We start from the raw sequence: 23,713 nt of genomic DNA on the forward strand, positions 1-23,713 counted from the left end.
CGGGTCAGAGTTGCTCCCCTCTGTTTACCCTCCTCTATAAAGCACACATGTGGAGGGCTGGAGGTGTCGCCATGGCAACACAAACACTGCTACTTTGAACCTTGAATACAGGTGCCCGCCTCTGTTGTTTCTTTTCCTTCTGCTGTTCGGCAAATATTTGTGTTCACTCATTCTTTTCTGTCTTCCCCCCCCCCCCCCCCCCTCTCTGGTTCCTCGTCATATGCCAAATGGTTTCCTGGTTTCCCTGTTTGTGGAACCGGAGTCAGGCCACAGGACCACTGGATCATGGCACATACATGTAACATGCACAGGGAATCTCAGGGGCTAGCTGCCACTCACAGGAACATACGAGGAACATACGAGAACAAAACTGCACACAAGAATTCACAGGAACACTGCAGAACACACCAGCTCTCTCTCATCCACACACAGACACACACAGACACACACAGACACACACAGACACACACAGACACACACAGACACACACAGACACACACAGACACACACAGACACACACAGACACACACAGACACACACAGACACACACAGACACACACACAGAATAGAAAAATGTGCACAATGTTTACAGCATCTCATTCAGAAACTAACTAGGGGCAGACACACAGTAGAGAAGCAGAAGCATAGAATCTCATCGGAGTAAACTTCTGGCAAGGTTTTCAGCTTGATTTAGACCACACATCCCCTATACAAACATGCACACACATATACAGACACTCTGTTTATTCCAGCACGCTACCACACACATACACACACTCTCACGCACACACATTTCTGAAAGTTGAAGCATTGTGTAAAGTAGCAGTCAGTTTTCAGCAGCACCAGGTCTGATTTAGCCACCCCACTCTCTCACACTCACTCTTTCACATAGAAGCGACCTGATTGGAGGAAACAGTCCATTAGCCACAATGATTGGATGGGGTGGTGAGGAGGTGGAGCCTGGCTCACAGCCCAGCTCTGAGCGTTGCCAGTGGTTGTCGCCATAACAACCAGGCCCACTCATCCAGTCCGGTTTCTAGAAATTCCTCTGAACTCAGCAGGCCTACTGAGACATAGCAGGAGAGCCAAACATAACTGGCCAATCCTAAGCTGTCTACACCGAGCATGCATGGCACATGATTGGCTGAGGTTGGTCTAGACCAGCCTTCCTCAGATGCAGGCCTTCAGAGAGGATGGCACATGATTGGCTGAGGTTGGTCAAGACCAGCCCTCCTCAGATGCAGGCCTTCAGAGAGGATGGCACATGATTGGCTGTTGGTCAAGACCAGCCCTCCTCAGATGCAGGCCTTCAGAGAGGATGGCACATGATTGGCTGAGGTTGGTCAAGACCAGCCCTCCTCAGATGCAGGCCTTCAGAGGGGATGGCCAGCTTCTGGTCCCCAACAACAGGCCCTTCCTGTTAGACGGGAAGTCGGCTCTTTCTCTGAGGAGGAAGTGATGCAAAAGAAAGTGAGAGAGAAGGAGGGAGAGGAGCAAAGAGAAATGACTTCTCGACTATGTGGCAGCATCAATGAAAGACACCAACGGGAGGTTTATGTAACAGATGTGTGTGTTTGTGTGTGAGTTACAAAGATAGTGAGGCAAAGCATTAAGACAATTTTTTAAGACAATATGAGAGATCAGGAGACAGAGGTTCCGCTAGAAAAAAAATTTGCCGGTCAAAGTGACCGGCTGAGTTTTAATTTTCCGGACATTTTAATCATAAGCAGGTCAAATATCTATTACTGCTTCTAAAAGCCTATAACCGACGGTTTGCGCCTAATTTAAATTGCAGCATATGTGTGTTGTTTAATAACTTTCAAACTGTGAATAGCCGGTTCCTTTAAACAATAGTAAGGGCAGTGCATGTTTGCTTTATAGGCCTAAATATAAGGGTTACTCTCAAATTCCGATTGTGTTTGGCGGACGGGATTTTTAAGAAATTCCAATCGGACAATTTTACCGGTGAGATGTAATATTTTCAACATTCATTTTTTTCCCGGACAAAGTCCGGCAATTACTGGACAACGAAAACACTGCCAGGAGACACCTTTTGTGTGTGAGTTGCTGCTCAACCCTGTGTGTGTGAATTGACTGTGGTAACTGGTAACTGTGTGTGTGTGTGTGTGTGTGTGTCGGGTGTGGTTAAGGAGTGTTTCTGTGTTTGGGTGCGTGTGTGTGTTTGTTTCTGCTGTGGGTAAGGAGTGTGTGTGTGTGTGTGTGTGTGTTGTTTGGCTGTGGGTAAGGAGTGTGTCTGTGTGTGTGTGTGTGTGTGTGTGTGTGTATGTGTGTTACGGCTGTGGGTAAGGGGTGTGTGTGTGGTGCTGTGAATGACTGATGTGTGATGACTGGTGGTTCACCACAGTGACTGCAGTTCTAGTTTCTGCTGCAACACAGATTGCCTCTGTCAGTCTCTCTCTCTCTCTCTCTCTCTCTCTCTCTCTTTCTTTTCTCTCACTCTTTCTGTCTCGCCCTTGAGCTCTCTGTCCAGCTCACTGTGTGTTTTGGCCCGAAAAAAAAAATATGTATGATTGTGGGTGTGTGTACATCAGCTGACGCAAAACCAGTGTTCATTCATGTGGGTGTATATGCACCAACTGCTGCAGAGCGTGAGAGTGTGTGTACACACACATTACATCATCATACGTGTGTGCTGTTTGTTTAATGTGATTGTTGCCGTGGCAGCGACACAAAGGCTGCTCTGAGGAGACGTTGAGGCCGAGTCCAGGGCCTGACAAGGGGCACATGTCATGATGTGTGACCCAGACAGTATGTGGTGGAGCACTTGTGTCCGTAGGAATTGTGGGAGCGGGGGGGGCTGGGGGTGGTACATTGGTATGGATCTATACTACATAGAACCCTCTGGCAGCAGATAGTCAGATAGCCTACTTTCACACCCTGTCAGGCTTCACTGTGTGAGGGACAGACCTAATGTCTCAGAATGGCACAGTGTGTAGTGTGTCTCCTCCGTCCAGCGTCAGCCAAAAAAAAACATCAAATAACCACAGAATTTAACGGCTTCTTTAACACGTTAAAAAAAAGTGAACTCCTGTTCCTCTCGCACAAACTCTACATACAATTCCTTGTGTGTGGTAGACCCAGTTCCTTAAGAGCCTGTAGAACAGATTGTTACTGTGGTACCCATTCCAGTTAAAAGCTGCTGGCCCAAATTGTGTTTCTCTCCTGACGCGATACCTGTGGCTGTTTAGCAAGGCAACCATGTTTGTTTAGGCCTACTTTCCACAACAAGAGATCTTTCATGCTACCATTAAGTTCTGTTTTGCTAATGATGCGCACCCATACAACCTTCAGGTCCTCTATTAGCTGCAGCCTTAACACATGCCATCTCCAGTTCCTATATCAGCTGCAGCCTTCACACATGCCATCTCCGGTTCCTCCATCAGCTGCACCCTTCACACATGCCATCTCCGGTTCCTCCATCAGCTGCACCCTTCACACATGCTATCTCCAGGTCCTCCATCAGCTCCAGCCTTCACACATGCCATCTCCAGTTCCTCCATCAGCTGCAGCCTTCACACATGCCATCTCCAGTTCCTGTCTCAACTCCAGGATCTGTCTCAACCTCAGGCCACTTCCTTAATGTTGTCATCCCTACTGCAGGGCTCACATATACAACATCCAGGATCCCTTAGGCCTGCAGTATTGACATGAACCACTACATACTTAATCCTGTCAATACTGGTATACACAATATCCTATCCGTAACATCCTATACCCTTGGTTATACAATATATATATATATGATTCAGTCTGCACAAGCTCTCGCTGTCTCTCTGTTTATATATACTTTCTCTCTCGTGCACAGTCCCTCTCTCCCTCGCTCTCGTTCTATCTTTTTTTCTTTATCTATCTATCTATACACACAGAAATGCAGTCTAAGTCATGGTCAACCTATTTCATCCTGCTTGTAAATGTTGGTCAGTCGTGTTGAATCCATATATCTTATGTATGTATGAATGAATGTTTGCTAGGATGTTTATGGGTGTGTCCTGGGATCTCTTCAAGGTAGCAAGTTTATTAAATGTATTAAATGTGAGATTGTGATCAGTCTTAATATCTGCTCTGCTCTGCTCAGCCACACGTGACATGCCACGTTCTCTGATTTTGAGGACCCCAAAAGACACTAGCAGTCGAACTAGCACAGGAACACTAGGACAGCATAGCTAGCATAAGAACACTCTAGAACAGCAGAACTATCACAAGAATACTAGAACAGCAAAATTTGCTGAAGAACACTCTAGAATAGCTGAACTAGCACAGGAACACTCTAGAACAGCAGAACTAGTACGCTTCAGAAATCACTCTGACCTGACCTCTGGGCTCATTTGTGAACCCAGCCCCTATCCAGTTTTCTACTCCTGCTCCTCTATCTACTTCTACAGCCCTTAATCCTATGCGAAGTAAGATCACAAAAATCTAATTAAAAAGTTGCCAACTGAAGGGTCAATTTGATGACTAGCTATACATAGGAAAAATGTTAAGGTATTTGTTCTATTGGTTGGGGACTTCCCATAATGTTGTTATAATATGCTCAAGCAACCAATTCAATGGCAGTTGATGTTGAAGTGTAGATCTGCACATGTTAGGATTCTGGAAAGACTTGCGGGGAAAAAAAGCTTTTTCCACTTATGAGTGAGGAAATCGGAAATGTATTCAGTTTTGTGGCATAACTAAATCGGTGTGTGTGTTTGTGCTCACAGGCACGGGAGAGAGCGGCAAGAGCACATTCATAAAGCAGATGCGCATCATCCATGGCGCAGGCTACACGGATGAGGACAAGCGCGGCTTCACCAAGCTGGTCTACCAGAACATCTTCACATCCATGCAGGCCATGATCCGTGCCACGGAGAACCTCAAGATTGGATACAAGTACGACCAGAACAAGGTGAGAGCCCAGACTGTATCCAGACAACACCACACCACTCAGTCAGCTCAAACACTACTCCGGTTCTTGGTTCTAGGTGTAGTGATTTTTAAACTAAGGGGAGCATTAGATTGTCCCATGTTCACAATTTCCACTTCATTTCAATATGGAGTGCATAATTCATCAGTGATAGGTATTTCTATTGTACTACACCTCGGGCAAACTCACCAGCTCAAGACTGCCCCAACTAATAATTCGTCATCAGGGCAAAAATATTGCCAAATATTGCTTCCTATGGATTTCCTATGGATCATAAAAGTGATTTTATTCTGGCCACTCGGTAGCCACATCATGTTTGACAATGCAGCTAGCCTAGAATGCTGTGTTTTTACTTTTTTCTGACTGCGGTAAGTGATTGTAATGCTCTGGATCTAGTGGGACAGCATTTTGACTGGCCCTCACAAATGTCTCTCTTTCCCCCCCTCTCTTCCCTCCCTGTGTGTGTGTGTGTGTGTGTGTGTGTGTACGTGTATGTGTGCCTACATTTTGTTGTTATCTTGTGCGTGTGTGTCCCTGTCTGTGTGTGTGTGTGTGTGCTTGTTTGTTTGTGTTGGTATTTGTTCCCGTGTGTGTGTGTGTGTGTGTGTGTGTGTGTGTGTGGCCATGGTGCAGTCCAATGCCATGTTATTGAAGGAGGTGGACATTGAGAAGGTGTCAGGGTTCGATCAGCCCTACGTCAACGCCGTGAAGATGCTGTGGGCCGATCCCGGCATCCAGGAGGCGTATGACCGCCGCCGAGAGTACCAGCTCTCCGACTCCACCAAATAGTGAGTGCACGCACACACACACACACACACGCCTGGCCAGGGAAAGAAAGAAAGGAAGTGTGTGTGTGTGTGTGGGGGTGTGTGTCACTTGTCATGACATTTAATAAGCATAGAAATCTGTGAATTGGATTACAAACGTTTGACTGCATTTGTGAGGGTAAAGGTATATTTCTATTATAGATGTTGAAATGATGCACAATGCAATTGTGTGTACTGTATGTGAGCGAGAGTGGAAGAGAAAGGTATTGTTTTAAAGAATGACTGAGAAATGTACTCAGGCTGCATGGCTATGACGAGGTGAAGGAACTGTTAACCAAACTGTTTATTTCCAGTGCGTGCGTGTGCGTGTGCGTGTGTGTGTGAGGGAGCGATAGAAAGAAAGAAAGAGAGAGAGATATTAATAAAAAAGTGGGTGAGTGAAGGAATGAATTGGAAAGGGAAGAAAGAAAGAAAGAAAAAATCAATAGAAGGACAAAAAAGTAGCCTTCACAAACACATAAACACATATACATACACACATATATATACACACATGGAACACCCACAGTCCACTATAGCTGTGGTGACGAGAAAGGAGCTGGTCTGCTGTAATGACAGGAAGTCACGTCCATGTTTAGAGTGGTGTCTTAGAGTGGGTGTCCCCTGGGTCTATGCGCCCCTCAGCTGACTGATGCGCTGAGGAGGAAGGAACATGGCCTACCTCAAAGGCCACCTGCTCCACATACACACACACACACACACACACACACACACACACACACACACACACACACACACACACACACACACACAAATATGTATCACTGAGATGTGCACATGGAGATATACATAAATACTCTGACACACACAATACTCGGACACACACACACACACACACACACACACACACACAGAGAAAGTAAACTCAAAAAAAATGTTTTTAAAAGTCAGAAGTTATATTTATTGTGAATTGGAATCTCGACTACTAAAAAGTTAGTTGCTATTCCCAACCCCAAGAAATCCATTCTGTCCACTCTGTAGATTCCATTTATGTTCTTTGACACCACATGGTGATCTTAGATTGTTTTAGCTTTAGTCAGGCCTAACCCTAGAGAGAGACACACACACACACACACACATACACACACACACACACACACACACACACATACTCACTCTCTCACACTCCCTGACTTCCTCTGAGATCATCCCAAGTGCTGGAAGTCTCCTCCCTGTTCTGTGGAGCCTCAGAGTGGTGCCCCCTGGTGGTTGCATGCCAAACTGCACTTAAGCCAGTCATAGAGAGACGGATGGAGCGTTCAGTAAGAGAAAACCACTGGCGCCACTTGCTTGTCTTGTCCCGACGGACTCACTCTCTCTCTCTCTATCTATCTCTCTTTCTCTCTTTCTCTCTCCCTTCCTTTGATTTCTATATCTCCTTATGTCTTTCTTTCTTTCTTTCTTTTTTTCTTCTCTCTCTTTTTCCTCTCTCCCTCTTCCTCTCTTCCTTTCTGTCTTCTCTCTCTCTCTCTCTCCCTCTCCCTCTTCCTCTCTGTCTCCATTAATGAGGGCATATCCGCTACTCTATAAGGGCACTAAAAGGAGCGGAGGGTATTGGCAGGTCCTGTAGGAGCCACGGACCCTATGGTTAGTGCTCAGCCCCCCCCCCCCCTCAGTTAAGGTAGAGCCAATCTTCTCCTAAAGCAGCCTGATTCTGAAGGAACCACCAAAGACGGGGCCGAGCACTCAGAACTCAGAAACCCTGGTTATGTGGAGAACTTAACCACATGAGTGTGTTCTTTCCGAAGCCGGCAGACTCAGAGTGCACCAGTTTAATGATGGTAAATAAAATGTAAAAACTATGTAAAAATGTAAACATGTTAAAACATCTTCAGGTCCTTGCTGTTATGCGGAAACTGAAGAAGGAACCGATACACACACACACACACATATGCACACACAGTATTCTGGTAAGTGATTTGAATAAGTAAACAGTATAGGAAACTGGTCACTAAAGCAACACAAGACACATGGTTTCACCTTAGGCGAACACACCACAACAAGTCACAGCATCAAATAGGAGAACAGAACACATACACACTAGGGATGTGCATCTCATCACTGAGGAAGATGCGATACACATCTCGATGCACTGCCAACGATCCGATACATTAAAGATACATAAAAGCAGCTACTAATACGATACGATTCACCCCTATTGCGATGCAGTACGATTCGACACGATGCGATTCGACACGATGCGATTCGACACGATGCGATTCGACACGATGCGATTCGACACGATGCGATTCGACACGATGCAATTCGACACGATGCGATTCAACAAGGTGCGATACAAAATAATGCAATTTTATATTATTCATAATGATTCATTTATTTGTCATACAACAAATCATTAAAAAGGTATCTGACAAAATATAACACGTATATGTACGTGTGTAAGTGTTATGTCTTTTTTTTTTTTTTTTTTAAACTGTAGGCCTACCAAGCAGTCACAACACAGTTTGCTTCATCCTAAACATGTGGATCAAATGCCTCATGCAATCAATTTAACTTATTTGCCCTATTTTAAGGTTTTTCTTTAGGTTTTGAGTTGATCCACATGATCAACGGGTAAATTCAAGTAACAAATAGAGAGTTTAGCTACGGTATATGAAGTATATTCTTACCTCTTCCTCCATCATCACCTCTGCTATTATCTTTAAAAATACCATGTCCTTGGTGCCGTGGTCTTCCAAGAAAGCCAGGTCTTTGAAACGTGGTTCAAGCGCCACGGTTGTGTCTGAACGCGTTCATTGAATGAAAGTTCATGAACTCGTTCATAATTTTGGTGAAAGTGAACTGAACGTAGGGTATTACTGTCTGATTAACGATACTGTGAGCGTGTTCATTCTGGTGTCTGAGAACTGCACGTTCACTCTTTTTAATTTCGTTCAATAAGGTGCTAGATTTCTAGAGACTTCCATGCGAAAAACACCGTTAGTAATAGTCGCTTATCCCACTGTCTATTCCTGTGAGAGCCCCGAAGTTGTGTAGAGGCCGAGAGCGGTATTGCAGACATGATTTTAGAAAAGTTATAGACTTCACGAGAAGCGGCCATTAACAGCAGTGGAGATGAGAGCGCGTTTAAGAAACAGTAAGAGAGGTGGAATCTATCTAAATATAAAATGATTGGTCTTGTATTGAGATTATACCGATACAAAAATGTTAGAACCGATGCATCGCGATTCATCTCACATTGTATCCGGTCCACACTTTTTTGATCCGGGCCATCGTATCGTGAACTTTTATGCCGGTGCATCGTGGCGAACCGGTGAATCTTCCCATCCCTAATACACACACACACACACACACACACACACACACACACCCACACACCCCATCCACACACACTAACACACACACACACACACACACACACACAAACACACAGGAAAGGGTACTAAACCACAATAGGGTATTCGGTCTGGCCACCGACAGTGGAACATATGAACACACCAGAGGACCGTAGACCACATGGACACACTACTAGGCTTTAGAACATTATAGAACATGGATCCATTAGAGCTTATGGTGTGCTTAGGAAATTAAATGTGAGGTGGTGAGTGTATGGCTGATTTAATTTAACTTTATCTATTAGTTTAGCATATGGATCCATGCCCCGGGTGTTACTTTTTTTTTTGTTATTTAGTGTGTGCATGGTGGATGCATGGTATGTATGTGTGTGCGTGTGTGGTGTGTGTGTGCATTCTCTGCAGGAGTGTGCATGTAACATGCCTTTGACCCCACAGCTACCTGACGGATCTGGAGCGCGTGACCGCCTCCGATTACGTGCCCACCCAGCAGGACGTGCTGCGTGTGCGCGTGCCCACCACGGGCATCATAGAGTACCCCTTTGACCTGGAGAATGTCATCTTCAGGTATTGGTACCGGTAGAGCGGCGTGTAGAGCAATGCTCCCTCTAGTGGTCACCGCCGGCAGCAGCAACCTCTACACCGCTGCTACTGATGCTGCTGCCGCTGCTACCTCTGATCTCACTAAACGCCCTCACTGAAGATACGCAGGCTGGGACAGAGTCCTCTCTCTCTCTCACAGACACACCCTGGCTGTGCACCATTTATTTACCTGAAATCAGTAGGAGGTGATGCATTTAAGGTTGAGGAAGCACCGTTGTGTGATAAATATAATATAGCTGTACATTTATGACTATAAAACTAAGATGCTATTGGTTCCTTAGCCTCATGCTAACACCTCTGGAGTCACTGTGGTGGTGGACTCTGGGTAATTATGCCCACCGCTACAGAGCCTGCATGATTAGCGTTTTGGAGTGCTAAACTACTTGAATTGGGAATTGGGATACTTGAATTGCAAAAGCTAAAAAGCCACTTTCAGACTGTTGTGGAGTCTAAAGCTACTGATATCTGGCTAAAGGCTAAAGACACACAGCTAGCTAGCACTGCCAGTAGCAGCTCCACAGCCTCATGCCAGGGTGTGTAGCTGAAGATGCTAAAGGCCTGACCGCCTCTCTCCGTGAGGGTCTAGTGAGTGATGGGGCTCTTGACTCTGAGGTCATGGGTTGTCGGGTCATGACCCTGCCCATCTTCTCCACCTCACACTTGGACCACACACACACTAGCTCTGTCCTGCCCGGGAGAAGGAGCACAGGTGTTTGTGTGTGTGTGTGTGTGTGTGTGCCTGCTCCTACGTCTCTGTTCTGTGCCTGGGATTTGATTGTTTCTGTGCTCTGTATTTCTTTCTCGCTCTCTGCCTGTCTCTGTATTTCTTTCTCTTTCTCTCTGTTTGTCTCTGTCTATCCCTGTCTATCTTTCGGGTTCTTTCCGTTTCTCTCCTCCCTCTTTCTGTCACTGTCACTCTCCTACTGTCCCTCTCTCTCTCTCTCTCTCTCTCTCTCCATGTAGCTATCTTAGCGATCTGGATCGCATTGCCGAACACAACTACCTGCCCACACAGCAGGATGTGCTTAGGGTGCGCATCCCCACCACCGGCATCATAGAGTACCCTTTCGACCTCCAGAGCATCATCTTCAGGTACACCGCCAGGGCCGCCGTGGACCCGCGCCGAGCCTTAACCGTGTGTGTGTGTGTGTGTGTGTGTGTGTGTGTGTGTGACTGCAGGATTGCCTCTGATGAAAGAGACTGATGCATTAAGAGAGGCTGTGTGTGTATGCTAGGGAGTCAATTTTCTCCCAAACGCCGCAAAGACTTTATACCAAGTGTGTGTGTGTTTTTGTGTGTGTGTGTGTGTGAGTGCATGATTGCCTCTGATGAAAGAGACCAATGCATAAAGAGAGGCTGTGTGTGTGTATGCGTGTGCGTGTGCAAGGGATCCATGTTTCTCCCAAACGTCACAAAGACTTCATACCGTGTGTGTGTGTGTGTGACTGCAGGATTGCCTCTGATGAAAGAGGTCGATGCATAAAGAGAGGCATCTGTGCTTTGCTTACCTGAAAGGTGTTTGCGTGTGCATAGCATAAAGCAGCCCCTTGCCCCTTCAAGTTGTTGAAAGTGTGAAGCGCTGATGGGGATTTGGGAAGTGGTTGGGTTGCTCTTGTACTTAATCTGAAGCAATGAAGGTGGAGACCTGTGTATGAACAATGCATTATGCATAAACAATAGCTTACACCAAGAAATGCAGGTTACAGATATTCCACATGTCGGGGGAGAAAGGGGTTGGAAAGGTGAAAGGTAAAAAAGGATTGCAAGGCCATCCTGAGGGTGTGCACTGCCTGTGTAATGTAGCTGTGTCTAGCTTTCAGATGTGTGTATGGTAGGCCTCCAGTCTGCAGGCACCAGCTGTGTGCCATGGTTTGTACGGTTGTTTTTAGTTCCTCACAAATACGTTGAATTACCTTTCCCCTCAAGTCACACTTCTGCTAAAGGAATGCATTCTGTTGGACTGCAGTGAACATTAGCCGAAGCACCGAGAGAGTAAGTCGAGTTACTATTCCTCCTGAGCCAGCTGTGTGTGCGTGTAGTTGGGAGGTTGTGTCAGTTTTGGTTCCTAACATTTCGGCATCATTTAGGGTCTATTCTGTCTCTTATATAGTGTTTCTCAGGAGGTTGTTACATATGTGGTGTGTGTGTGTGTGTGTGTGTGTGTGTGTGTGTGTGAGTGTGAGATGGACGATTTTCTGAAGCCACGGCCTCTGCCTTCTACCCCAGCCTGGGGCATTTCTGTTTGATTACCCCGCTATCCCCTTGTTCTCTCACATAGCCATGTCACACTCTAGGAGGAGTGTGTGTGTGCGTCTGGGTGTGTTGGCCATTGCCACACACCAGCCAAACTCAGTCCGTCCCCTTGTTGGCCATCTCTGGTCTGTGTCCTTGGTGGCCATCTCTGGTCCGTCTCCTTGGTGGCCATCTCTGGTCCGTCCCCTTGGTGACCATCTCTGGTCTGTCCCCTTGGTTACCATCTCTGGTCCGTCCCCTTGGTGACCATCTCTGGTCCGTCCCCTTGGTGGCCATCTCTGGTCTGTCCCCTTGGTTACCATCTCTGGTCCGTCCCCTTGGTTACCATCTCTGGTCCGTCCCCTTGGTGACCATCTCTGGTCCGTCCCCTTGGTGACCATCTCTGGTCCGTCCCCTTGGTGACCATCTCTGGTCCGTCCCCTTGGTGACCATCTCTGGTCCGTCCCCTTGGTGACCATCTCTGGTCTGTCCCCTTGGTGGGCATCTCTGGTTCACCATTTTCTGCTCAGTTTTGTTTTTGTACAGCGTCTTTCCTCCGGTTTGATCCACTTCCTTCATCCCATTTTTGCTTTCTCTTCCTTCTGTTCCCTCCCCTCCCCACTGGCGCCTTGTTGAGTTCTTGTTCTCATTTTCTCCATAACTCACACTCTCCCTTGACAGTCTCTTCATCCCTTTTTCATCTCTTCTACCTCTCTCTCTGTCTCTCTCCCTTTCTCCCTCTCTCTGTGGCGCGGCGTTGAAGTAGTGGATGGGGTGGGCAGGGGCGTGGTATGGCGGCCTACATTGAGGTCGGTGGCCATGTTTGTAAGTAGGTCGCATGTGTCTGGCGTCAGGCAGAAGGAGGTCGGCCGTGTGAAGGAGCTTTATTTTGGGCCGCCGCTCCTGGAGGGCCTCGTTTGTCAAAGCCCCCGTCGCAGCTCCCTCTCTCTCTCCCTTCCTCCATCCCTCCCTCCCTCTCTCCCTTCTTCAATCCCTCACTCCTCTCTACACGCCTGGTGGTGAACACACAGAGAGACACGAGGGGGCGCTTTGGAGCCCCAATCAGATTGTGTCTTTCTCTCCCTGTCATCTATTCTTACTCTCTAAACGGCTGTCTGTTCAGCTCAGAACGCAAAGAACCTCCTCCTCAAATTTGTCTTATTGTATGCCTCATTTACACCTTCTCTCTCTTTCTCAAAATCTCACACTTTTTCTCTCTCTCTCTGAAAGTAGATGGGAGTGGCTAGATCTGGGACTTCTTGATGGGATGTTTGGGGTGACTGCTGTTTGAGTGTGTCTGTGTCTGTGTCTGGAGCAGGGCGATGGTAAATGCCTCCGGGGGAGGCGGGGAGCACACACCTTAGCTGAGTCATGGGAGAGAAGAGAGGGGTGAGGAAGGAAAAGAGAGTAAGATGGGTTAGAGAGATGGCAAAGAGCAAGATGTGAAAACGGGTGAGGAAATAGAGGAGGAGTGGTGGGATGACAGATGGAGAAAAAGGGGAAGGGGGGGAGTAGATAGAAGAAGAAGAAGAAGAAGAAGATGAAGAAGAAGGCCATGAGAATTCAGGGGAGTTATGAGAGCAGTAGAGAGGGAATGATAAAGAAAAGGGAGAGAGTGAGTGACGAGAGGACAGAGGGACGGAGAGGACCCACGAAAGGAGGAGAGGGGGGAAGGGGCTGGCGTGGAGATCTCTGATGGAGAGATTGGGTCGTGTGACGGGACGAACAGAGAGGCGCATGGAGAGATATTGGGTGAAAGAACTCTGGGGGGTAAGAGGGAAAACATGGGTGAGATACAGTAAGAACTGCAGAGTTCATGGTCATCTGTCTATCTCTATATGGGCCATTCTACCGAATTGATGCAAAGTCATGTCGGATATATTTTGAATTTTTTTATGGTTAATTCCCAAAACTTTGTCCGTATGTATATTGTACCATATCTAAAGTACACATATCTAGTAAAAGAACAGTCAAGTTTTATATTGTATTTTCAGAATGTGTCGGAATGTTTTTCCTCTTCCAAAAATTGTCACTACCGAAACATCACATTTACTATAGTAAAAAAGTATTATTATTGACCTGTTCAGATTGTGTTTCCTTCCCTTCTCTGAAGTGTATTTCTACAAATATTTCTTGAAGGTTTTCACAATGAAATCCATAGAAATGAATTTTTTACCAAATTTTCAAGTTCAATTTATCTGTTTCGGTAGTGACTGCACTGTTTCGGTAGTGACTGCACTGTTGGATGGATATTCATTTCTCTCCCAAAATCATCCAAAAGGTGCTCTGGGCCGCCCTTTAGTCCACACAACACATTTATTTAAAAATTATGGGATTGATCTACTTACCGTTTCATTTTGTCACTACCCAAAGCATCTGGTCACTACCATATGTTTCGGTAGTGACTGTTTCGGTAGTGACAATTCTAGCTAACTTTAAGCATAAATAAAGAATTCTAGCAAGCACACGGCTTTCAAACACATCTTTGAAGAGGTGAACACACATACAAACATAAGATTTTCCATGAAACCCCAAAAGGTTTACTTAATTGAAGAAAACATGCGTTTCGGTAGTGACAATTCTTAAGGTTACACGTAGATTTTCAGACTTTGGAACACATTTATATAAAAACTATGGGATTTAGCTACTTACCATTCAACCATGAGGGACAGAGATGCAGTGTCACTGCATGGTCAAAAATGCAGAGTCGTGGCTAAAACACAGGATCAGCCAATGGACTAAAACTCTTGTGTTTCGGTAGTGACATGAAAACTAGGGACATGATTTTTTGAGTATAGTAAATTGATTTAAAAATTAAACCCACAATAAATCTAAATATTCCAAGTTCTGTTTCAACCCAATCATAAAGACCTTTGAAATTAAATCATTGAAAAAAATCTAAAAAAATTGAAAAGTGTTATTTAAAGGCATTGAAATTTAGATGTCAGGGTTGGGGACAGCTACTTCCCAATAGAAAGTACCCTATAAATGATGATTTTGTATATATTTAGCTTATCACTATCTCATGTAATGGATTGGGTTTATATAGACCATAACATTTTCTAATTAAATATCTATGCCTAAATACCTAATTGTTTTGTAAATAGTTTTTATTGTTGAGGGACTGCATATTACACGAATTCGGTAGAATGGCCCATATCTGTCTATCTCTATTTCTGTCTATCTCTGTTTCTCTCTGTCTTCCATCTGTACCTCTCTCTCTCTCTAGCTTTGTTTTGTTTATGTCTCAGTTTTTCTTTCTCTTGTTTTGTTCTCTCTCTCTCCTCTCTCCTCTCCCAGCACTGTTTAGTACCACTTCTCTGCCTGGTGTGTTTCTGCACTTTGCGCTTTTGTGGGTTTGGAGTGCGGCTGGATCTATTTATTTATTTACTTGGTCTTGCTGTAATGCATGGGAATGGTTGTGGTGTGTCTGATGATGGGAACTGTGCACTACGGTAGTCACGTGACACTCGTGTGTAGTCGTCATCCTCCTCAGGTTATGTTTCCTTCCTCGGACGAGGTCACTGGGGGGGGACCTGACTCAAGGCCCGGGTTCACAACAGCAGAAAGGAGTGAAAGAGACATGGGAAGTAATAGATGTTTAATAAGATGTCTCATGAGTGAAGCAGAGAGACATAAGAGGTCATAGATGTTTTAAGGTGTTTAATGAGTGAACAAGGAAAATAGAAAGAGAAAGCGAGATCGAGGAAAGAGGGAGAGACCGCGAGATGTGGAGAGTGGGCAGAGGACTCTACTCTCGCTTCTCTCTCCAGCGTAGCATGACCTGAGGCTGTTGAGAATCTGGGTCTGGGTGTGTGGGTGGGAGTTGTTTCTTGGTTACCTGACAGAGCCCGTTGGTGTGTGAGAAGCAGTACTGGACACAATGGCTGAAATTTGGCGTTTCCACAACACACTAATTCTAAAGTATTAGTGCAGATCTCACCAGTTAAATGTTAACTTTTCCCTTAAGACTTAAAATTAAAAAAAATTAAAAGATGTGGCAGCATCACAGTTTTCATGAGAGTGGAGCAGCAGTAATGGAGTGGGCTGCAGGTATCCCTCACCTGTGAGACAGACGGGAGAGAAACAAGAGGCGCGTGTGGACATGGTGGAGCTGCTGTAGAGTCTGCTGCTTCTCAACACTTATGGGGTCGGGTGTCACAAAAAGACAAAAATCTTACCAAATCGATGGTGGATTTTTGGATCGACTCATTGAAGAGTTGAATGCATCCTCTGGTTGGACCTTGTTATACATCTTTGTTGTCTTTAACTTTAAATAAACTGGTTATAGGTTGTGTCCTTCCTGTGCATGATGTGTACTACCTAGAATAGCTAAAGCTTACTTTCCTTTTTTGTTTAACATGTAAAGGTTTGTTATTTGCCTACCATTTATAGGTAATTTAAAGATTTAGGTTTAAATAAGATTAAGGCCTTTGTAAGATCTCTCTCAAATGCCTCAGAAGGTGTCCTTGCATACTTAGCATGAACTGAAGTGATTTTGTGGGTGAATTAAACAGACTTTCCGAGATTTGTTTAACAGCCCCATTAATCTGAAAGCGGCTTAAGAATGGTGAGCAGTAAACAGAGAGAAAAAAAGAAAACTAGTTATCTTTTAGACCTTTAACAATAGCCATTGTTAAACCATTTGACAATTCTCTGGCTGTGTAAGACAGTCACCAAGGTCCCAGAAACAAGATAAATATGTTGTATTGCTTAATTAGGGCTACAGTTAACTACAATGTATAAAAAAATCGAATGCTGTTCTAAGTGCTATATTAGCAAATTCTCTTGAGTCAAGAACTCATTGTTCTACTCTCATTTTAAAGCAGTTCAGCTCAACAGTATTTGAAAGGTTGATTATGTGTCCCCATTATATAAATCAACAATTTCAAATTGACAAGGTTAGTGAGTTCAGTTCATGTGAAGATTGCACGGAGACCGGCCCGTTATTTATAACAGGCCCCACCGCAGGTATAATGATGTCATAATGGAAACGTCCTTAGACTGGCTCTAAATCAGACTAGATGTGATGTCTAACTGACATGATTTCTAATAGTGAAGTATTTCCTCTTCCCCTTTCCTGTCTCTGGGATCTCTACCCCATCCTCATCCATCTGTCTGTCTCTTTTTTTTATGTTTTCCCTTTCCTTCCTTGTCTCCATCTCTCTCTTGCGTGCGTTCTTAACTTCCCCCTATCTCAGGATGGTGGATGTTGGAGGCCAGCGTTCCGAGCGGAGGAAGTGGATCCACTGCTTTGAGAACGTCACGTCCATCATGTTCCTTGTGGCATTGAGCGAGTACGACCAGGTCCTCGTGGAGTCCGACAACGAGGTACTGCAGGCTGCACTGTCATGAGAGAGCGAACCGCTCCCTTCGTGGATATTAGGACGCAAGACCGTAATCTGAGCACAGTATAGGATTGTCCAATGTTGTTTTAATACTCACTGTTTATGTCACTGTTGTAACGCTCATTGAGAGGAGTCTGAAAGGACTCTTGTTTCGCACAGAGTTGCCTTGGGGTTTTGAAGTATAAAAAAAAATAAAACGAAAAACCATGTAACTGTTAATGTGTTGGCTTTGGACCATCTTCAAGGCTGAGAGACGTGAAAAGAAGTCAGAAAACATAGAGGGTTCTGTCATACTGGTCTCAGTAGCCACATCATAACCTATGCAAATTGCAAGCTGACATGCCAACTAAAATGTGTTGTTGTGATGTGTTTGTCTCCTCTCTTCTTCCCTCTTTCCCTTCCTCTCCGGTCTCCGGTCTCTGCCCTACCCCCACCCTCCTTTCTTGCCTTCCACAGAACCGTATGGAGGAGAGCAAGGCCCTGTTCCGGACCATCATCACATATCCCTGGTTCCAGAACTCCTCCGTCATCCTCTTCCTCAACAAGAAGGACCTGCTGGAGGAGAAGATCTCCTACTCCCACCTGGTGGACTACTTCCCTGAGTTTGATGGTGGGTATCGGACGACAGCGTCATGTTTTTCCATGCATTGTCTCTTTTCCTAGGTGGGGGTCTCACCTTGCTCTAGACTACAAGCCTTTATGTTCCCCAGGGTTCAGAGAGAACAATGGGCCTCATTCTCGACAGCAGTTGGGAAGACTTTCCGAAGGATTTCAGAAGGAACTCCACTTCGGAAACATTTATGAATACATTTGCATTCTCCATAGTTTTTTCTTCTGTGCTTTCTTCTAAACTTCAGACAACTTTCAGAACTCGAAATAGCAGTCGTAACTCTGCCGGAAACTTCTCAAATGCGATTCCACGGGCCATCTTGTGGTTATTTGAGGAATCGCGTTGAGGAATGACATTTGACATTAACGGTTGAATTTGTGAGAACCCGTTGGTGATTGCGTTCACGTCAACTCTACAGACATCCTCGGATTAAAATAATTATGATAATAATAAATACGAGAATATTTGTATCATTAACAATTACGTTTCACATTTATAGTCATAATTCTACGAGGTAGTATTTATTGTTACACTAGGTCTATATGGCTCGTAGCTTGACTGTTCTCTCCCTTGTCACTTTGGACAAAGGCCGCGTCTGCTAAGTGACTGAATGTGAATGACATGAACACTGCAAATGTAAGTGAATAAATAAATAAACACTAAACCCAATCTCTATGAACTAAGGCATGAATTTATTGCGATTTATACTACTACTCGTGGCCAGTCTTCACCCCTATGGTGGCCATTTCGAACGAGAGGACTGACTGCAATTTATACCTACTCGGGACCGGTCTTCACACTTATGGTGACTATTTTTCGATTTAAAAAAAAAAAAAGTGACTACTTAAATGTGTTTTACGGACTTTGGACGTTCAACGTAATACAATATCTCCACCTTATTAATGAACACCTGTTACGAGGTGAATTCGGGAGATTGCGACAGCACACGTTTCTAAAATTGCGTTTCCTAATAAGGAGCTGGCAGGGCGTGTATGTATGCAAATCCACTTTCACGAGAACGCGCATCAATCTAAGAAACTAATCCGAAGGAACCCAGCTGAGAAGACTTCGGCTGCTTATGAACACATTTTCAAGCGTGCGGGAATGCAGCGGAAGCGTTTCTCTTACGTTGTTTTTGCGAAGTCGTGTTAGAAACATTTCTGAAGAATTACTGAAAAAGGTCGAGAATGAGGCCCAATATTGTTCTTATTCAGCATTCAGAAAGTGTTTTAAATCACTATCGCCCTCTAGTGCAGCTCTTAAGTACTGCTGCAAATCCTGTCTGGGCAGCAGCAGGCTTAAAATGAGATTCCATAGCCTGCAAGTAAGTCGTCATTGCAGTATGCAACAAATCTTAATGTATTATTGATTTTTTTTTTATTTTCTGATATCTGATTGGATAACTGATTGACTGTTCTCCCTTCCAATGGACAGGCCCACAGCGGGATGCGCAGGCGGCTCGGGAGTTCATCCTGAAGATGTTCGTGGACCTGAACCCCGACAGCGACAAGATCATTTACTCGCACTTCACCTGCGCCACCGACACCGAGAACATCCGCTTCGTCTTCGCCGCCGTCAAAGACACCATCCTGCAGCTCAACCTCAAAGAGTACAACCTGGTGTGAGCCAGCGCTGGGCCTCACGCATGCACGCAAACACATGTGCGCACATATACAGGCATGCACAAACATACTAACACACATGCATATATATATTTATATATATATATATATATACACACACACACACACACAAAAACAGAAACACAAACACACATATGGCTGAATACATATGTGCACTTGAGTGTTTGTGCTCACATGCATCACATGCCTCACATGCACCTCCTTGTGTATGTGCATTAACACACACATACACAAAATCCTACAGACACATAGCTGATGTGTGTGTGCACAGTGCTTGCTGGCACACTCACTCACACACACCATACACACACACACGTAAACTGACACGTACCACTGCTCACTCCTCACCCTTCTTGAACTTCCTGTCCAGCTGACGTGTGGTCTCACAGGCCCCTCCTACAAACCCCGCCCCTCATTCATGCATTTCATTCATTATTTTTGCCAAAGCCACTCTTTCTGGTTGGCAGCTGTAGGGCCCTGAGAGTGTACGTCTATGCGTGTGTGTGTATGTGTGGGTGGGCGGGCGGGCGGGCAAGTGAGTGTCTGTGTTTTACAGAGGGGTATGCACTCTTACATCCTTGTAAGCTCGGACACTGGAAGACATCCAACCCTCTTTCCACCACCATCACCCTGTCAACACTACTGTCCTGACTCCTGTCACTGCACTTCCCTTTCATGTGAACACACACTCACACACACACACACTTAACGCCCCTCACCTAGCTGTTGGCAGATCTTGAGGCCTCAGCCAGGACTTTGATTGAAAGTGTGGCATAGGCACTAACACCCACACACACGCATCATACACAAGTCTCCAGCTCACATTGATGAATGTATCTACAGGTGTGAGCTTTGCAGAAACAAAAGAGACAGAAAAAGATTACAGCACCATAGAAAATAGACCACCTGGATCGAGACAAAGTCCAGGCTGAATACAAATGACTTTCTAAAGCTGAGGAGAAGGGGTGGTGTGAGTTTTCCAAAAACAAAAAATGGAACTCTCTGTAAATTCCTGAGATGATCCAACAAGAAAAAAAACAACCACAAAAAAAGAAAGGAAAAAAAAAAAAAAAACATTTTTAATAATAGTGACTATTGCTACTTGCTAAAAAATACATAATGGCAGAATTTGAAACAAAGAGGTCTAAGGAAGCAAAATGAAGATTATTTAAATATTTGAATACATGTGCAAATCAAGCTTGATCAGAGAGTGAGTGAGTGAGTGAGTGATTATGTTTGTGTGCGCATGTGTGTGTGCAGCGCAAATGGACGGCACGAGAATCCCTTTGCGTAATGTTGCGTATGTTTTATGATAGGCTGCATCGCTTCCCTGCCCTGCACCACCCCTCACAAACACACACCCCATCCTTTCGACCTCTGCCCCCCCCCCCCCCCCCCCCCCCCCTGCCTGACAGCAACTGGCATGGGGAGCGAAGTCGTGCAAATGGACGCTCACATACCCCCCTCATCCACCCCATAACTATCCCACTAACCACCACCCTCCATCCCCCCCTGCAGGATTGAGTGATGGGGTGGCTTGCGAAGGCCCAGGTGCACAATGTTTTTAAATCAGTTTACTTTTATTTGTTTTTCACAAGGAAGCGTCATCTATCTATCTATCTATCTATCAGCTGACTAAAGTTTGACATGTCGGGGCAAAGGATGCTGACATGAGGGATGGGGAGGAGTTTTGGGGGGAACAGGGTTGGGGTGGAGCATTATTGTGCTGAAGTCTGATGAAGTGAATTGATTGTGTATATTTATATTTGTAAATACGTATACACATAAATGCTTATGTACAAAAAGTCTGTGGTACACTATCTTTGGCAAAAGAAGAAAAATATAATCCACTTTTTATTCGTAACTGTGTACGGTTTCGTCGGGGGTTTTTAATTTCTTACGAATTACAATATTATCATTGATACTGTGATTCTGTCTGTTTCCGTTTCACTACCATCATTAAGGCATCACGCGGGCAGGACGCATGTGCACAGAAAGGTCACCAAATGTCAGAGGTGAAATGTGTGACAACGTCAGCTCTGTGCGCTTGCCCATCCTGCCCAATCAAAACCTCTCCTGGTTTAGTTTCTTCTTTTCTCTTTTTACCTACCACATAATGAGAGAATTGAAATATTTTTCTTTTCTTTTTCTTTTTTTGAAAGATAATTAAATAAATAAATTTTTATTTATCTAATTTATGGACCAGATTTGAAGGTGTTGATAATTTGAATGCTATTTTTTTTTTCCTCTCTCATATTTGAGGCGCTCCCCACTAACAGATCAAGGGGGATACATGAGTCTACACTGCTGTAAAAACTTCTGTTATGGAATTCTGCTTTTGTCTTTTCATTTAGTGTATTTGGGGATTTTTAAAAAGACATCTTTTTGCCTCCAGACTTACCTGTTGCCATTTTATTACCATGTCCTACCATAAGGTATGTACTCTTCCCTGTTATATATATATATATTTTTTAATCAGTTTGAATTTTCTCATGGGTTTTTGATGCAGCGCTTAATCCACACATAGGAAATGTACCGTATGAAAAAAAACTAGACAGCTTTTTAAACAGTGATTAGCGACCTTTGAGGTCCATATGCTTGCGACATGTTTTATTTCTTCTTCTTCTTCCTCTTCTCCTTTCTCTTCTTCTGTTGTTGTTGATGTTGGTTTTTTGTTTTCTGGTATTTCTAATAACACTGCTTGTTTTCTTCATTGTGCAAGTAAGTAATGTGCAGATAGAACTTTCTAGCATTTTGGCGTTTTAAGCTTTTATACTGATGACCTCGCATTCTCATTATTCATCAAGGGCTATCACTAAAAAAATCTATTGAAAGGAAGTAAGATGAGATTAATTGAACTCAATGGGACTAGATGAAAGGGGGACAGAAAACAAGGACAGGAGAGGGGAGGAACAGCACAGGTGTGCTTTGCCACTTGGTGAGTTCTTCATGAGTGAGAGCTTACTCTCTCTCACACTCACAGAGTGGGGAACACAACAGAACAGAAAAGAACGGCGGGCTCACTATTAAAACCACCCAGTGATGAATTGCACCATAACTCAAGTATGTGTGAGATATGTTAGTTTTCTTGCTTTCTTTCTTTCATTTTTTCATTTTTCTTTTTTTCGCGGGAGAATATGGCAGATTTTGCTCTGGTTTCTGAATGTCTGCAGCCTGGCAGAGCCTGTGAGAGGGGCAGAATTTAGTCTCACTAGCGCTGTGCTCCAGATCACAGCACCCCCCCCCCCTGCACGCAGACGTGGCTTCAAAGCTCGACAGAAACGTCATTTACAAAGTTCGTACTGTGTGCTGTGCTGAAATATGCTAAGTGGACACTAAAAGGTTGAATGTCCTCATTTTACTCTTTTAAAAATGTTTAGGTTACTTATCAATGTGCGTCTTTTTCTTTCGTACCTCCTTCTATGTTTAGAAGCAACATTCCCCCTCGCACTCTCTTGTAATGACTAAACTCATCTGACAGTATTTCCGCTAAGAGCATTAAAAAAAAAAGTATACACTTCAGTGAGCAAACCACTCAAGTATCCTGAGGAGGGAGCACACTCAAAAGTACACACTTCTCTGAGTAGTCGCCCTCCTACAGACTGAGAAGGCAGCTAATGATGACCCATCCTTAAGCAGCAAGGGCACTTCACGGGTTCACTTCTTAACAGTGAACAATCAGTTCTTCAACAGTGTTAGAGAGAAGGGGGTAGGCAGTGGGGAGTTAATGCCAAGTCTGTCATCAGTTGGACTGCTCTTGTTGGACCCCTCTGGGTTATTGCTGTGCCTGTGCCTGAGAGTGTTGGCTTTGGACCGCGTACCACTAAGACCAGTCATTCGTGCTTGGGTTGGAGAGAAGGAAGGAGGGTAGAGGAAGGAGGGCCATTTGGACAGCCGTTTGTGGACTGGTTAGCGCTCTGGCTAAAAGTTGGTGACTTCTGTGTATGGAAGTCTGGTAGGCTGGGCGTTTGGTGGTTTTGTTTTGTTTAGTTTGTTAGTTTTTCTTTTCTTTTTTTGTTGTTTTTGGTCAGTTACTCTGTGTCAGCCATGGGACAGTATTGATATAGGTTGTGTTGAGGGAGGGGGTCATAGGGTGTCTAGCTTGTTTGTGAAAACACTGTAGAGGCTGTGAGGAAGCATGTAGCTTGTGGCGCTAGGCCTTTGAATCATGCACTAATATGACAACCCTATCTTGCGCTGTCTGTGGGGGTA

At 44.7% G+C, this 23,713-nt stretch overlaps 1 protein-coding gene across 1 annotated transcript in view; it reads left to right on the forward strand.

Annotated features, from left to right (window-relative positions):
• Positions 1–20,001, forward strand: part of gna11b (guanine nucleotide binding protein (G protein), alpha 11b (Gq class)) — a 48,825-nt gene extending 28,824 nt beyond the window's left edge. The window contains exons 2-7 of the mRNA XM_080836666.1: positions 4,722–4,906; positions 5,558–5,712; positions 10,632–10,760; positions 17,102–17,231; positions 17,705–17,858; positions 19,293–20,001. Coding sequence (XP_080692792.1) covers positions 4,722–4,906; positions 5,558–5,712; positions 10,632–10,760; positions 17,102–17,231; positions 17,705–17,858; positions 19,293–19,483 — 944 coding nt within the window. The 3' untranslated portion in view covers positions 19,484–20,001. The remainder of the gene's footprint in view (positions 1–4,721; positions 4,907–5,557; positions 5,713–10,631; positions 10,761–17,101; positions 17,232–17,704; positions 17,859–19,292) is intronic.
• The last annotated feature ends 3,712 nt before the right edge of the window (positions 20,002–23,713 follow it).

The sequence above is a fragment of the Sprattus sprattus genome, assembly GCF_963457725.1.
Source record: "Sprattus sprattus genome assembly, chromosome: 4".
In the NCBI taxonomy this organism is placed as follows: domain Eukaryota; kingdom Metazoa; phylum Chordata; class Actinopteri; order Clupeiformes; family Clupeidae; genus Sprattus; species Sprattus sprattus.